The sequence below is a fragment of the Lutra lutra genome, chromosome 15 (genome assembly GCF_902655055.1).
Source record: "Lutra lutra chromosome 15, mLutLut1.2, whole genome shotgun sequence".
Lineage (NCBI taxonomy): Eukaryota > Metazoa > Chordata > Mammalia > Carnivora > Mustelidae > Lutra > Lutra lutra.
Genome location: NC_062292.1, coordinates 1,787,914 through 1,804,681, shown reverse-complemented (window position 1 = coordinate 1,804,681; position 16,768 = coordinate 1,787,914). Strand labels below are relative to the sequence as shown.

The 16,768-nt window shown below is 43.5% G+C and overlaps 1 protein-coding gene across 3 annotated transcripts in view; it reads left to right on the top strand.

The window, feature by feature from the left end:
• The window catches only part of F5 (coagulation factor V), a 71,384-nt gene extending 55,947 nt beyond the window's left edge, over window positions 1–15,437 (top strand). For all 3 annotated transcript variants that reach the window (XM_047704993.1, XM_047704995.1, XM_047704992.1), the window contains 10 exons: window positions 267–480; window positions 1,309–1,488; window positions 3,187–3,303; window positions 4,207–4,278; window positions 5,202–5,305; window positions 5,713–5,868; window positions 8,055–8,199; window positions 9,908–10,059; window positions 13,209–13,391; window positions 14,700–15,437. In XM_047704993.1, the coding sequence (XP_047560949.1) occupies window positions 267–480; window positions 1,309–1,488; window positions 3,187–3,303; window positions 4,207–4,278; window positions 5,202–5,305; window positions 5,713–5,868; window positions 8,055–8,199; window positions 9,908–10,059; window positions 13,209–13,391; window positions 14,700–14,846 (1,470 nt within the window). In that variant the 3' untranslated portion in view covers window positions 14,847–15,437. The remainder of the gene's footprint in view (window positions 1–266; window positions 481–1,308; window positions 1,489–3,186; window positions 3,304–4,206; window positions 4,279–5,201; window positions 5,306–5,712; window positions 5,869–8,054; window positions 8,200–9,907; window positions 10,060–13,208; window positions 13,392–14,699) is intronic.
• The last annotated feature ends 1,331 nt before the right edge of the window (window positions 15,438–16,768 follow it).

The following is a 16,768-nucleotide window of genomic DNA, read 5'->3' as shown; positions in this document are numbered from 1 at the left end:
ATAAATAGTAATTATAATGGCATTGATACTGTCATTGATATTATCATTACTGCCATGCTGAGATAAAGGACGAATCAGAGGAAGGGACTATGAGTGCCGCGGGTTCCGATGATCAGAGATACCCAGGCTTACTGAGCTCTTCATTTATAAACTTCAGACTCAGAGCTCCTGAGGTTTCCTTTTCTACAGAATCAGTGATTGTCAGAAGAGCAAACGAAATCCTGAGAAAGAGAAAATCTGTGCATTTTCCTCCTACTGTCTTCCAGGAAAAAGATATCCATTCTGGCTTGATAGGTCCCCTTCTGATCTGTGAAAAAGGAGTCCTTGACAAGAGCAACACGCCCATGGATATGAGAGAATTCGTCTTGCTTTTTATGATCTTTGATGAAAAGAAGAGCTGGTACTATGAAAAGAAGGCCCAGTCCCCCAGGCCTTGGAGACTTGCATCTTCAGAAGTCAAAAACTCCCATGAGTTTCATGGTATTTTCCTCTGACTTTGATCCAGTGTCCGAACGGAATCACATTGGGTTACTCTAGGTCTTCATGAGATTAGACAGGACGTGCTTCTGAGGAATCAGGAGCCTCAGCCCACACCAGGTCCTTAAACAGCTGCGGGCTGCTGTCCCCCGGCAGGTGGCGGGCACATGGAGGAGCTAGAGAAGGTCTGAAAGCTAACACGGGAGCTACTTTGAGAACAAACCCAACCCACCCACCCACCAACCAAAAGCCAGTGTGCACACCATGCACACGTACACACACTCACATACGTTTCATGGAGCAGAGAGCGGATGAAGCCCGAGAGCCCTAGACATTTATGCTGGAAAGGGAGCAGAGGAGCTCTCATAGGAATGAGAGAACAAACAGGGACCTCGGTCATCCACATTCCCAGATTTGCCCTGAGCTCTATCTGAATTTAGGAGGCCTCGGGGTGACGTGCTGTGTATCCCCTCACTCTCTTTCCTCCGACCACTGGAGTTCACTTCTCTGGCTCATGTTCGTCTTCCTGTTCCTGTAGCACAGGCAAACCCACCCTGTAAAGGTCAAGGAGACAGAGAGCAGGGAAGTGTGAGGTGCGGGGTGGAGAGAGGTCAGCTCTGTAGGAAGCCGCTGGAGACCGACAAGGGGAGGAGCTGGGGTCCCATTTTAGCCTTTCCCTGATATCAGGGTACACAGGGGTCCTTACTCTATGCCTGGGCAGGCAGAGCGGTAGGAAGATGGGTAGTGAGGTGGGAGGCCTCAGACCTCTTCGGCAGCCTCTCTGCTGGCGTACACAGATCTCTAACCCATTGCAACTTTCTGTCCTTTCAGCCATTAATGGGATGATCTACAACTTGCCTGGCCTGAGAATGTACGAGCAAGAGTGGGTGAGGTTACACCTGCTGAACATGGGCAGCTCCCGAGACATCCATGTGGTTCACTTTCACGGCCAGACCTTGCTGGAAAATGGCACTCAACAGCACCAGCTGGGGGTCTGGCCCCTGCTGCCTGGTAAAGACCTGCACGAGGGAAAGAGGTCCCTGGTGAAAAATGGCTAGGGGAGCTGTCGCTGGCCCTCATTCCCTCCTGGCCATTACTTCCTGAGGGTCGGGCATGGTTTCTGGCATAGATCCTGGGCAGACACACACCCCCAGACTGCATACCGAGTGCAAAAAAGGCAGCTAACGTGTGCGCCCTTTGCAGCACCACGCGGGCTAGTACCCCCTTTCTAATGAAAAGGCTTCAACAAACCAGTCATCGCCAAGGATTCTTAAGTATAAGTGGGTTGTAGGTCTCCCTGTGTGTCGTCGGAGTGGGTAGGGGTATGAGTGCCGCGGTGACTGATTCTGCGACAGTACCGAGCACAGTGGAAGTCTGGGAAGCTGGTTAAAATGCAAACGCCAAGGTAGAGATTTGCTTTTGGAGCTCTTGATCTGGTAGATCTTGGGATCTTCAGCAGATGCCAGACACTCTCCTTTTGTTAAGATTTTATTTATTTATTTGACAGAGAGAGACACAGTGAGAGAGGGAACACAAGCAGGGGGAGTGGGAGAGGGAGAAGCAGGCTTCCCAGGAAGAGCGGGGAGCCCGATGCGGGGCTCGATCCCAGGACCCTGGACCACGACCTGAGCCGAAGGCAGACACCCCGCAACGGAGCCACCCAGGCGCCCTGAGCCTCTGCATTTTTAACAAACAGCCCATCTTCCGCAAATGCTCTGAGAAGCTAATGAGGACAGTCGGTCCCTTGCCAGTACTTTGGGTGGAGAAGTTGCTGTGTGACTCAGCCTTAGAAGGGCACAGCAGTCCGAACAGGACTGGTTTGGTTCGGGATAGGGAAAAGGGTGTTCTTGTTTGTTTCCTTCAGCCTATGGTGCACTCATGAAGCTATAAAGACCCACTCTATTAAAATCAGAGACAAGAGGGGATTAGGTGAAACTCATTCCTGACTTTTCACTGATGTAGATTGCCAGATCAGTCCTCCTTTCCGAAGCACTGAGAAGTTGGAATTGGCTGGCCCGTCCAAATCTTCCTATCTAAATGGTCTGTATTGGACAGTGGAGGATGACCATAGGCTATTAACTCTCACTCACAATCTGGAAAATAGACACGAGTTACAGTCAGCAGAATTCAAGTATTAACTAGCAAAGGGTGGCATTAAATATCAGAGTGGGTAATCAGAAGTTTCAGACATGTCTTTCTTTCAGCGATTTTCTGAAATAGTTCATGTGCCTCTCGGTTCAACTATGTAAACTTAATAGAAAACTTGAAAACATGGGAGAAGGATGCTTGATTTTAATTTTCTTATAAAAAAAGGAAAAACCAATGAAGTGAAGGGAGAGAAAGGAAACACGGACAGTTTTCTTGAGGCCCAGTCATGAGTCATTCAAGGTCAGTTTCATCCTTAGGGCTCAGAAGCTGTGCTGGGTATGAGTTAGCTTATAACTTTGTATGAAGGCTTCTTTCCTGTAAGGGACGCTGGAGATTTTTTAAAGTCCTGGGGCAAGTTGTTTTTACTAATGTGTGTGTGTCATTGTTTTGTTTTGTTTTTATCTGTTTGTTATACCTCTAGTCCTGCCTAAGAGAAAGGGGTCATTCTTAAATTCTTTTCTAAAGCCTCTTGTGATGCAGGGATTTTAGGATTCTTTGATAGCTGTCAACTAATATTGTTCATTAGGGGTGTGTAATATTGTCCTTCACTCTCTGTTTTAGGTTCATTTAAAACTCTTGAAATGAAGGCATCAAAAGCTGGCTGGTGGCTGCTGGACACAGAGGTTGGAGAAAACCAGAGAGCAGGGATGCAAACACCGTTTCTCATCATAGACAGAGGTACCACCCAAGAACCACGTGATGCTTTTAGCAGGACGGTCCCTGCTGGAACATTCCTAACTTTTAGATTGGAAATATGGAACTCTGAGACTCTGCATAACAGGGGCAATAATGCTTTTATTCTAACTGCTAACTGATTTATTCTGACCCATCGTCTGATGGTGCCACAAGCATCAGTCTTCAAGGAAACTTAAACCCCATGTTTCAGCCCAAAGGCATTCTTCTCAGTTGGGGAACGAATATAAAGTGGCTTCCTTCATGATGTGTGATTCATGGGAAATGAATGTAAGAAATTTTCCAGAGGAGGGAAAAGATACCAGGAATTCAGCAATGACTGGGATAGTCTCTGAACTAGGCATTCCAGTATTTGAGAAATCATTTCCATCTGCCCATCTACCCAGCCAACCAGCTAGCCAGCATTTATTTAATATTTGCTGAGTACTTAATACACAAGCCCTGTGTCAACATCCAGACATCTCAGTGGCTGGCATTTTCTTTTGTGATCAGGATATAAATAACTCTGTAACTTTCAGGTCAACTTTTGAGAACATAGACTTACAGGGGGTAATACTTAAGGTTGTAAAATGACTTATTTTAAGATACAAGCAGATGGAAATCTGTATAAAACTAGTTGAATTTTGAGGTCTTCATGGTTTTCCTCTAGGGTGTCACTCTGTTAAAGACTAGCACCAATCACTAGTCTTGCTAGTACTAGTACTAAATATAACCAGACATGTTTAAGGCAGTGCCACAAAGCGAAGTGAAACTACCAAATGACTGACCCACCAGAGGTATGATCTCCTGCCATGGAGATTTTACAGTTATATGTATTTTCTAAGCAAAAATTATTCATTGTTCTGTGTGTGTGTGTGTGTGTGTGTGTGTGTTTTGTCTGTTTTTTAGAATGTAAGATGCCAATGGGACTAAGCACTGGTATCATAGCTGATTCACAGATCAAGGCTTCTGAGCATTTGGGTAAGTGGTAGCATCATCGTCTTTGGAAGCCATCTCCTACAGTTGTGCAGTGTACAGCCTGAAAAACAACCCTTGACAACCCCTACCTGTTGAATCTATGTGTCATTGCTCCTCCCTGGGCTTTGCTCATGAGGCGCTCATCTGGAAGAGGAAGGAGTGTATAATAGGCGCTAACATCCTCTCTGATGTATAAGGTCCCCGTAGAGTCTGTCTCAGGGAAGACCAAGAGCTAGGGCTCCTCAGAGTCTCCACCCAGGCAGTCCAGCCTCTCAGCAGGGATTGAGCAAGGAGGGGATCCCTCACTCCCACGACCATGTTCCCATTTTCAAAACCCTCCCCATTCATCCCCTTTCCAGGTTTGATCACAAACATAATATTCCAGCCAGATTCACAAGGTCTCATTGACCACATACTACTCTCCCCAATAATAGGGTTCTTTGTTGTGCCAACCATTCGTCTATTCAAGGACTTTGCTGACCACCCACTGGGTGTCAGGGTCTCGTTCTAAACTTCCTCACTCTGCCTCAAAACCCTTCCTAAGACCAAGAGGTCTGTTGGAAGGGATCAGGAGGCTCCCATAATCCCTCCCACGTCCTCCCCTTAGGCAAGCACTCTGGGCAGCAGCCACATCAACATAACTGAGAAAAGACAAACAGAACCTGTATGCAGGAGAGGGGGTGGGCGGTGGTTGACAGCTGACCAAGCACAGACTGAAGCCAAGAAGATTTCACCATCATGAATGAGCCTCATGAATGAGCTGAGGCCTTGTGTCAGTGGCCCGGTCTCCTAACTTCAGCAGAAGACCCTGCAGAGGTCTGGTTGTCCACTAGGACTAAACTTACTTGGGAAATGGCCAATTATATGCTTTTGGTTTGTCTCTTTGTTTTAATTCAGAATAATTTTTTTTTCTTTTTTGGATTTAGGTTATTGGGAACCCAAATTAGCAAGATTAAACAATGGTGGGTCATATAATGCTTGGATCACAGAGAAACCTTCAACAGAACTTGACTCTAAGCCTTGGATCCAGGTATATCTTATTAACCTTATTAATATTTACAGCACTATACTAATAAAATGACAGTGATTTAATAATTTCTCCTTGTTCTTGCAACATTCTAGGCACTACCCTAAGTACTTTACATACTCAAAACGAACCCTATGAGGTTAGTGCTAGTCACAGCCTAGAGATCCTTCTCACAGATGAAAAAACTAAGGCAGAGCAGGCCTAATTAAGTGCCAAATGTCTAGTGAGTGGTTGAACTTGGATTCAAGCCCAGGTCCTCCATGCTCACATGTGGGGTGTTTCTAGCCATTTTATTAGTGCTAAGACCTTGGGTGGTTAGTCCCGAAGAAAGCCGGCTGCGCAGTGAAATCATGGAAGCAGCGCGTGACTTGTTGACAAGGACAGTCTGTAATGGCTTTGCTGTGTGGCAGGTGGACATGCAGAGGGAAGTCGTACTCACGGGGATTCAGACTCAAGGGGCCAAGCAGTATCTGAAGTCCTACTACACCACGCAGTTCTCTGTGGCGTACAGCTCCGACCGCACGAACTGGCAGATCTTCAAGGGGAACAGCTCCAGGAACGTGATGGTCCGTGCGTCTCATTTCTTTCCCACTCCCTAGACTCACCCTAGCCTCCCTGGGCTACTGTGACTACGCCTGTCATCCTGTCTTTTTTAAAAATACCTTTCTGGGAGGTAGAAATGCAAATGGTTTTCTTAGGGCCTTAGGAAAGAAAGTAGTGTAACGATGGGTCTGTTACTGCAGAGTAAAGGATGAGCCTGACTTACGACACTTCAAAACTCCACCAAAAACTCACTTCTGGATCAAACTAGATACCCGGACCTCTCAGACAGGCAGACGGCGGACGGCAGAGTGGAACATCTGGTCTTGGTCCTTCAGGAGCTCACGCTAAAAACGGGCTTTGAAGTTTTGTTTCTACTGACTTTTCCATCGTATTTTGTTCTTTGTTTCAGTGTACCTTAAAGGAAGCAGATAGCAATGTCCACACCAGTTCTGCTCTGGTCAGCGTGCTTTCCCTTCTGCTCCCTGCCGGAGGAGCGACAGGCCTGCCCCTCTTTCGGAAGCTCAGCCAGGATCATTCCCCCAAACCCCTGTGTAGCAGCCCCAACTCCCCTTCCTCCCTAATCCCCTTCCAAAGAGAGCTCCGAATGGAAGGACTCAGTCTGCCATTATTACACTGAGAACGTTGAATCTGTTTCATTTTTCCTGCAAATCATTTACTATTTGAGTAGTGTCTGTATTATCAGTAGGTATCTCTAGTAATAAGTTATTTACAGTATCCCTTTGAACAGATCATGAAAATCTCTAATTACAGCCCTTATTAATCGTCTTGGAGAGAGGGTACAGATTACAGTTACAGAGTTCATAACTTCAAGACTTTCGCCCTTATATTCATGAGGAATATTGGTGTGCAGTTCTATTTTTTATAATGTATTTCTCTGGTTTTGATATCAGAGTAATACTGGCTTCATAAAATAATTTGGGGAGCATGTCTTTTGTTTTCAGGGAGAGATTTCTGGAATTGGTGTTAATTCTTGAAATATTTGTAGAATGCACCAGAGAAACAACATGGGCCTAGAGATTTCTTTTCCAGGAATCTTTTAAATTATGAATACACTTTCTTTATTAGTTACTGGCTCTGCACATTATCTATTTCCTATTGGATAAGTTGAGATTGTGTTTTTCTAATCGATCCATTTCCTCTAAGCTGTTGAATTTATGTGCATAGAGTTGGTGGTGGTATTCGCCTACGCTTTTGATGTCTGCAGGGTCTACAGCCATACTGATAATGGTGAATGTGCCTCTCTTTTTGCTTTGTCATTCTTGCTAAATATTTGCCTCTTTTTTTCATCTTTTCAAAGGACTGGCTCTGTTTCATTGGCTTCTGTCTGTTATTGTTCTGGGTTTTAGTCTTGCTGTTCGTACCCTCTGTTTTAGCTGCTCCTTCTGACTGCTCTGGCAAGGAAAGGGGCTGGGGCACACCTCACGCCTGCCAGGTGGGCTTTGAAGTCCAGGGTCCCCCCGAAGGAGGACCACTCTTCATTGCTGTTGGGTGGGAATGGGAGACACTCCATGATATACAGCGGTGGGAGCCTTATTAGGAGCTGGTGGGGATGAAAGTCCTGAGTTCCTATTTGACCTTCTCTAATACAGTCCTGGTAAGTGTGCTGGGGTGACTCATTACAGTCTTATGAGCATGGAAGTCTAGGCTCCCCACTGGGTCTTTGCTGCTCTGGGTGGAGGAGGGGCCATGGTGTTTTCTCTGATGTTTATCTAGAAGTTGAGCAGTTATTGTCTGAACGTTCTCCGGCTTGCTGGACTGCCTTTTCCTGGTCCCGTGGCTAGAGAAAAGAATCTTTCACCGGAGCTTTTTTTGTTTGTGTCCGTTGGTGTTTCCTGGTTGCCAGCTTCTTCACTTCGCAGTCTGGGATATATGAGACAAAAATGAAACCCAGGGAGCCCACCAACTACCATGTTGTTCTTTGGGTCCCGAGAACCCTAGCTGGTCTGCCTTCTTCTCGTCATCTTCCAGTGGCTTCTTGTGTTTTAGTTGTACTTAGCAGAAGGAACAAGACGAGGCACATATACACCACCTTCCGGAAGTGAAAGTATCTCCAGTTTCTTAAGACCAAGTGACTTAATTCAGGCCACCTGAAAACTTAGTATGACAATATTAAGTTAAACTGAAACTTTATTATAAAACCACTTCATAGAGAATTGTTCCATAACTAAGCTTTCCTCTTTTCCTTTAGTATTTTGATGGCAATTCGGATGCCTCTACGATAAAAGAGAATCGGTTTGACCCACCTATTGTGGCTAGATATATTAGGATCTCTCCAACAAGATCCTATAACAGACCGGCCCTTCGGTTGGAGCTGCAAGGCTGTGAGGTTAACGGTAAGACACTAAGGTGCATTACTGTCTTGCTGCCTCTCAGAGAATCAAGCTTTAGTAGATACAGAGGAATGGATAGAATTATTAGTACTAGGCAGTCACTGAGGTGCCTCAAAAAACCTTGGTAAAACAGGTTCTGCTCAGGCAGACTCTCATTTATGTTGTGACCTAGAGCAAGACTGGTTCTACCAGCCAGCAGGTGGGCACCATCTCCAAACAGTGCCAGGATGGCACGGACACTGCCATGACCCTCCAAGGAAAGGCCATCGCTTAGAATAACTCCCATTGGCCTATTTCAATAAGAACAAAGATTCAGACTAGCTCTGACTCTTCCAAAGTCCTACAGGTCACACTCAGACTTTAATGAAAGTACTGAGCAACATTACTGGTCTGTATTAGATGTTCAGTGAATGTTTTTGAGATCTAAACTACTTACCAATTCCTGAAACTTTTTTTTTTAAGATTTATTTATTCATTAGAGAGAGAGAGAGAGAGAGCAAGCTGATGGGGAGGGACAGAAGGAGAGGCAGAGAGAAAATCTCAAGCAGCCTCCCTGTTCAGCAGGGAGCCCGAAGCAGGGCTTGATCTCACGATCCTGAGCTAAAATCAAGAGTTGGGTGCTTAAGTGACTGAACCACCTGACACCCCCAACTTCCAGAAACCTTGACTGAACTCTGTATTCTGTTTGGTGCTCTCTGTAGGTACTCAAGTTTTTTCTATGTAAGCTGCTGTTTTTCAGGGGATGTAATGTGACCGATGGTATAAGTAAGTCCAAGTAATCATAAATGGCCATAATAAAATTCCACTAAATAGAACAAAGGTGTAATAGAGTCACTGTTTGTTTCTTTCTATATAGTATATGTTGTAAATGGTAGTTTGTTCAGATCAGAAAGTCAAACTAAAATGTGACATTCAACTCCGTTGACCTATTCAAAACATCTATTTTCTATTCAAGAAGCATGACTTAAAAAAAAAAAAAAACCTTCATTTTCTTGATATAATCAGAGTTAGCTGTAAGTTTTCTTTTTTTTAAGTTTTTTTTTCATTGAGAGAGATATCACTTCAAGAAAATGCCAGCATGATTTACCAATAAGAACAAAGCATCACGCAGCTGATGGTGGTGACGGGCCGTCGGCTGGGCTCACTCGCGAGCTGTATTTCTCACGGTCCCCGACCAGCTTTGAGGACTGACATGCAAGCGCGCGCCTCGGCAGATTTCTCGGTGGTACATCACATGAGTCACCCTCCACGGGTTGAAAACCATCTATTGAGCATGACTACCAAGGGTTCACCCTTCTTCTTTGTAGCTTTTTCTTTAGAAAGAGAAATAGGATATAGTCTTATGTACATAGATAGTGAAGGAGTATTTTCTACCTCAGAGAAAAGACAGAAGTTTCCATGACTCTCCAAAGGAGGAAAATGGGTTTAAATATTCAGAACATGTGTCAGACTTCCTGGGCTCCAATTTAGTTTCTGATTCTTCTGGTAGTGTTGGTTACTTTTTCTTGCTGTTCTTTGGTTTTCTCACTTAGTAATACACATAGAGCTTAAAAGCAGTATTTGGCCTTTGGGCAATAACATCATTGGTGGCAATGGTTGTTTCTGTTGTGACTTGGTAGTGATATTTTTTCTTGTCTCCTCTGCAAGTGAGAAACGCCATGCAGGGCATAGTGGTGGCGCACGATTAATCTCATTACTTCTCTCTTGACAGGATGCTCTGCACCACTGGGTATGGAAAGTGGAAAGATAGAAAACAAGCAAATCACAGCTTCCTCATTCAAAAAATCTTGGTGGGGAGATTACTGGGAACCCTTCCGTGCCCGTCTCAATGCCCAGGGTCGTGTGAACGCCTGGCAAGCCAAGGTAGAGGACGCCTGTGAATGGAGCTCCCTCAACCTTCCAGAAGGAAACACAGGCCCTCACTATGGGAAACATGGGGTCCTTGGAAGTCAGAATATAATCTCGCGTTTCTGCCGGTTGTGATCCTAGGTCCGAGAATCTAGGATGTCTGCTGGTTTGATAGCTTAGCTCTGACTTTGGCTCAGAGAGGTTATTTATCATCTCTGTGGTTCTTGGTCTAGTTCTGATTTTTATCAAGTGTGGCAAATTTCTTCCGCAAAGGACCAGATCATAAATATTTTAGACTTTGTGAGCCATACATTCTTAGTCATAACCACTCAACTCTGCCCTTGTAGCAGGAAAACAGCTATAAACAGTACATAAATGAGCATGGCTGTGTTCCAGTAAAACTTGATTTACAAAAACAGGCCAGGGACTGAATATGGCCCTTGGGCTAGAGTTGGCCAGCTCCTAACTGAGACAATTCATATTAGTGATAAATGATTTAGATTTGCGATACTTTTTTTTTTTCACAATTTAGCATACTTTTCATTTTCTTTTATTTCTAATTTTTAAAAAAGATTTTATTTATTTACTTGACAGATAGAGAGTACAAGTAGGCAGAGCAGCAGGCAGAGGGAGAGGGAGAAGCAGACTCCCCGCTGAGCAGGGAACCCGACTCAGGGCTCCATCCCAGGATCCTGAGATTATGACCCAAGCTGAAGGCAGCCGCTTAACCAACTGAGCCACCCAGGCGCCCCAATACTTTTCATTTTCATAATAGTGCTATTTAAATTTTCTTTGTTCCCATTTTTTGAGAACTTTGTGACATTCCTTTAGAAAGTTGGAGGCATGGCAAAATGCTGCAAAACCAGGGTTATAGATCAGTGGCCTAAGTTTAATAAGCATCCTCCAGAGAGTTCTGTTGTCCTAATAATAACCCATTGGATAATTCCAGTGACTTAGTTTTAGGGTAACAGTTCATAGTCGACACATTTTTATTTCACTCTTCAACTGACTTAAAAAATCACAATGGCATCAGAGCTCAGAATGATTCTACCAGTCAACTTAACCCTTCCCTCTTTTTTATACTCCTCTGTCCCTCCCTTAAGACACCTACGTTCCAGTTCCCTGGACTCTGTAGAATTCCAGGTCCTATCCGTAGATTAGGCTGCCAGCAACAGAAGGGGAGTTGTGGTAGGAATGAAGAAAATGGAAGAACTTGGACCCCCTACAGATAGTCTTGGGAACTGATATCTGTGTCTCAAAACTCATTTCTGGTCCGTCACAGTCTCACAGAATGTAAGAACAGCAAGGGGTTTGCTAAGCATCTGGTCCAGACTTTTCCTTTTAAGTTTAAACATGAAGGAGATTAAAGCATTTTAGCTTCGTTTGGTGGCAGAATCAGGAAGCCCATTCTCACGATAAACAGTGGTCCTCCCACCATTGGAAACCACCCACATACCTCATTTTGCAATTTTGTAGAGGGAGAAACAGAGACCTAAAGAAGTTAAAATAATAAAAGTAATAATGTGATACTATATTACATTTCTATAATTATATAAATAAAATGTTAAATAATAGAAAAAGTTAAGGAGAAAGGATGTCATCCAATTTTTTCCCAGGTAACTTTGTCACCCTACCCTGTATTAACAGCTTTTTGAAAAATTTTGCTCTGTATATAATTTGCTCTCAGTCTTCGTGATATAATAATGGATTCAAAGATGAAATACTAATTCTAATTTTTAAGGTCACCATTTTAAATCTGGAATTCTAAATCAGAACTGTTTCACTTAATCTTCTATTAGAATCCAATGTCTTTATGAGGTCTCTTTAGAGAGTCTAAAAATCTCAGCCGGACCTAGGCAGGCACACATGCAAACGGAGGTGCACCCACCTGTTTTATGCCTATGAAAGATCATTATGCCTCCAGATCTCTCTAGATCCCTACCTCTGTGTCACCGGTACAACCTGGATTGGATACAGACAGCCTGAACCACCAAACGTCACTAGAGAGTGCTACAAAATTAACAAAAATTAATTAATGTAATAATTTTAATTCAATTAATCTGCTTTAAAAACACATGTAGTATATGAATTACACATATATCTGTGTATCAATATATATACAACATACATGTACGCATAAGTGATGTTAAAAAAATAGATCAATATTTGTTATTTCATGTAGGACTGACTGAGACTATGGGGCATGATTAATCTCCCAAGGGTGAAAATCGGTCTCAGATTACTCCAAAACTCAGTCCTTCTGACCCTCTTTCTCCAATATGTGTCAGCAAACATATGATTAAGCATTTCATTAGGCAGAGACAGAACAGCTCCTGTACCATATCAGATCCTAGTCACGGCTTTATTAGGTCTCTCAGGTATTACATTTGTTTGAAATATCAGAGAACAAGAAACTGGACAACTCCTCCTTTAGTTGACAGAAGCAAGGGAAAAAAAAGTGGGACTTTTTTTAAATGAAGTTAGAGAGGGGATACTCTCCAGTCCTTTCTCAGATAACCCATCCGCAATATCATCACGGCATTTAAACAAATTTGATTAAGAGAATAATATTACAGATAATTTAGCAATCTAATATTTTTTCTCAAGCAATATTCATTTATTTATTCATTCAGCAAATATTCCTTGAACACCAACTCTGTGCCATGCATTGTGCTAAGTATCTGGAAACAAAATACAATAAATCCCAGTCTTCGAAGAGATACAAACAAGTAAATCATTATCGTACGATATATGAAATACGCCACTAAAAGTTTATATACGTCTGTGACAGCAAACAAGAAGGAACAGGGAAGTCCTCTAAGGGACAGAGAATCCTAAGGGATGATATAGGAAAGGCTTTTGAGCTCTGCACATTTCTGAGTATCTTGGTCTAAAAAGTGGGAGGTTTTTTTTTTTTTTTAAAGATTTTATTTTAGTTATTTGACAGAAATCACAAGTAGGCAGAGAGGCAGGCAGAGAGAGAGAGAGAGGAAGGGAAGCAGGCACCCTGCTGAGCAGAGAGCCCGACGCAGGGCTCGATCCCAGGACCCTGAGACCATGACCTGAGCCGAAGGCAGAGGCTTAACCCACTGAGCCACCCAGGTGCCCCAAAAGTGGGAGGTTTTAACGTCGGCCTTGCTCATGTGTCCTCACCATCTTCACAGGCAAACAACAACCAACAGTGGTTACAAATTGATCTGCTCAAAATCAAGAAGATAACTGCGATTATAACACAGGGCTGCAAGTCTCTGTCCTCCGAGATGTACGTGAAGAGCTACAGCATCCAGTACAGTGACCAGGGCATGGAATGGAAGCCTTACAGGCAGGGATACTCCATGGTGGCCAAGGTAACAAAGCAACAGCAAAGCAACTCACATCCCCACTCTGGCGAGAGACATCCTTACCTTTGCAAGCAGCTCCTTGCTTCTGACAAATATGCACAGACATGCACCTCCCCTCTAAGAAGTCTGAACCCCAGTTCCACAGGGAGCTGCTCTGGGGACAGACACCACACAGGCTATCTTTCTGTGGAGACAGAGCCCCTGCGAAATAGTGAGAATTTGAGGGGGACACAAACATGTAGTCTATAATGGGGGTCTGGGGGAACGTCCACTGTGAAATAGCATCATATTAGCTTATCTTGAGTCAGCTTGTTGTTCTTGACTGAGCAAATACCCACGGCCATAAAGCTTTCTGTGTCATATTATTAAGCAGGAGACAATGAGGTTCCCGACGAGGGAACCCAATTTCCTGCAAGATGAACTACTCCATTATGCTCCTTGATCCCCAGCCTCATGTTTTCAAAATGCTACTAGGGAAAAATCAGGGAGATGAGCCTAATATTCCAGGAAGGGAAACCAGGCTGGAGCCAATAGGAGGTACAACACAGGAGAAGGGGTGACCTTTACCGAATGCTCATCATGGGCTCAGCACTTACCTTGGTGAATGCATTTGAACCTTTCTCTCTTTAAACTCCTGGGCTGTTTGTCTGGTAGGTCGTTTGGTTTGGCTGGTTTTATGTGTCTCACCTGGATGTCTTTACAGCCCAGTAAGCATCAGTGCCATGAACAAAGAGTGGCCCAGCTGCTGCTCTGGGTAGATCTTGGGGAACTTGCCGGGACGCAAAAAGAAAAAAAAGTCATAAAACACTGTTCAGTTGAGGATAGAAGACATTTGTCAAAAAGAATAAGTAAAAGCCCATGGTTGCATTTTATTTTCAATGTCAGTGACAACTAACCATTATCTGTCACTCACTGTGCACTTGTCACATATTTATATACTTAAAAAACTCTTCATAACAACTCCTGTGGGGTAAACTTTTATTATTTACCAGTGAGGACAAGGAGAGTCGGAAAATATAAGACACTGGCCCAAAGTCACACAGCTACTGAGGAGCTAAGGGCAGAGATGGTTTCCCAGACACCTTACAGCACCACATCAGAGGTCAGATCTCTCTGTTTTTCTGACCCAGATCACCTAAAGAGGTCTGTTAGGCATGGGATTTCATAATCGGCCAAAGACCATCTCCAGTGATGTTGTATGTGTTCCTTGATGCCCTCAGCTTGAACAAAAATTGCAGAAGAAAAGAAAATGATCTGTAAGATTTTTATAACCACGATATCATTTTTAAAGACCTTCTCATATTTTGCTTTCAGATTTTCGAAGGAAATAATAATATCAAAGGACACGTGAAGAACTTTTTCAACCCACCAATTATCTCCAGGTTTATCCGCATCATTCCTAAAACATGGAATCAAAGTATTGCACTTCGCTTGGAACTCTTTGGCTGTGATATTTACTAGAATTGAATATTCGAAGACATAGGAGGGACTCGTAAAGCTATCAAACCATTTAGAGCAGGCAATGTATTTTATAGCTATTTTAAACATTAATAATTTTCAGTATTTTCCCTTTTTTCTATTAGAGAATAAAATTTTATATATGAAACTTTCATAATGTAAACTCCTTGCTACAATTCAGTGAGATGATATTAATTCTTAATTGATCTGAATATAGATGGGAAAAATATCGAGAACCAACAAGCAAATGGCTTCTTTCACAATGATTAAAAATGCTATTAAAGTAATATTTATGTAGTTAGCAATGCTTCGTTATAGTTCTTTTAAAACCTACACACACTAATAAAAAAGATACTACTTAAAAAAATTTATATCTGGATAGTTTTCACTCCTACATTTAAAAAACAAAACAAAACAAAACAAAAATCCCTATGATTTAAGAGTAAAGGAAACAAGGTTTTAAATGGTTCATTTTTCTTAACATGGAAAGAAAAAAAAATCATACCATATGTAGGAATGAGTGCTTAAAGTACCCTGTCTTACTCAAACAATGATTTTTCTGACCCTCTATGAGTAAAGACACAGTTGTCCCAACTTGTAAGTCTGGCCTGGTCTCCCTTGGAACTGATTCACCTATTGATGCTCAGAGTGAGGGGTCTTTAGACACGGAACACAACCAAAATAACCGTGGGAGAAATGAGTGTGTAACCTTGGCTTCATTCTAGCTGGCACTTCAATGGTTTACCTTTTCAAAACATGGGTTCGCCTAAGGGAAAGCAAAACCTGCAAAACAGCCTTGGAACCATTGGCCCAAAGGCAACTGTTCCTGCTGGGACTGGCAAGCCTCTGAGGCTCCCTTCAGTCCCCTGAAGGTGACCCCAACCTCCTGCTCTCCCTTCCTTAATGACTTCCCCTTTCTGCACTCCCTTCCCTGGGAACTTGGCATCCAATGACGCCATCGACGTTGAGAGACTGGGGAGCTTTCTGGCCTCCTGGAAGTCACGTGGAATAGTCACTGGTGAGGTTATCATTCTGTGGAACAAACCACCCCAGATCTTAATGCTTAAAGCAATAAGTTAATTCTCTTTGTCATGATTCTGTGGGTTGACTGGCCTCGGCTGGGTGGTTTTAAGGCTGACTTCATTTGGGTTCTCCAGTGAGGTTATAGTCAGATGCTCCTGTAGCCAGAGTCACCAGAAGGCTCCAGGAGATGTTGAAACAGCTGGTTCTCTGTCACTCTCCGTGTGGTTTCAGTTCTTTTCCTCTTTACATGGCTTCCAAGTGGTCTATCCTTTGGATGTTTCCAACAGGGGAGCTGGACTTCTTGTAAAGTGATTCAAGCTCTTCAAAGCAAGTGTTAACAATTTAGGAAGCAGAAACTGCCAGTCCTTTCAAATGCTAGGCCCAGAATTGGCACAGCCTCACTCTGAGGTATCCTGCTGGTTAGCACAAGTCACAGGTGCATTCCAAGGAGTATAATTCATTGGGGACACCTTTAGACACGGTCAGTTACCTGTAGCCTCTGTGGGCGGGCTGAGTCCTGTGAAGGTGTATAGGAGCTTCAAACACCCACAGAACATCGGCTTCATTATTTTCTCCCACCTTTATTGAAATACATTTGACAAAATCATAATATATTTAAGTGTACAACTTGTTGATTTGACATACCTCTATGTTGTGAAAGGATTCCCATGATCAAGTTCATTAACATGTCATCATGTCATCACCTCACAGTTATTCTTCTTCTTTCCGTTAAGGGGCCGACCAGAGCTTGATCTCTAAACCAGACCTGCGCTGCTCCTGAAGCTGCAGCTGATGGCACGGCCCGTCCCTACCTACTTTCGCCCTTGCTCATGCTTACTCTTCTATCCCATCCAGCCGACCACCCCCGGGGGGCACGTTCAGGCGCCCCTCGGCCTCCGAGG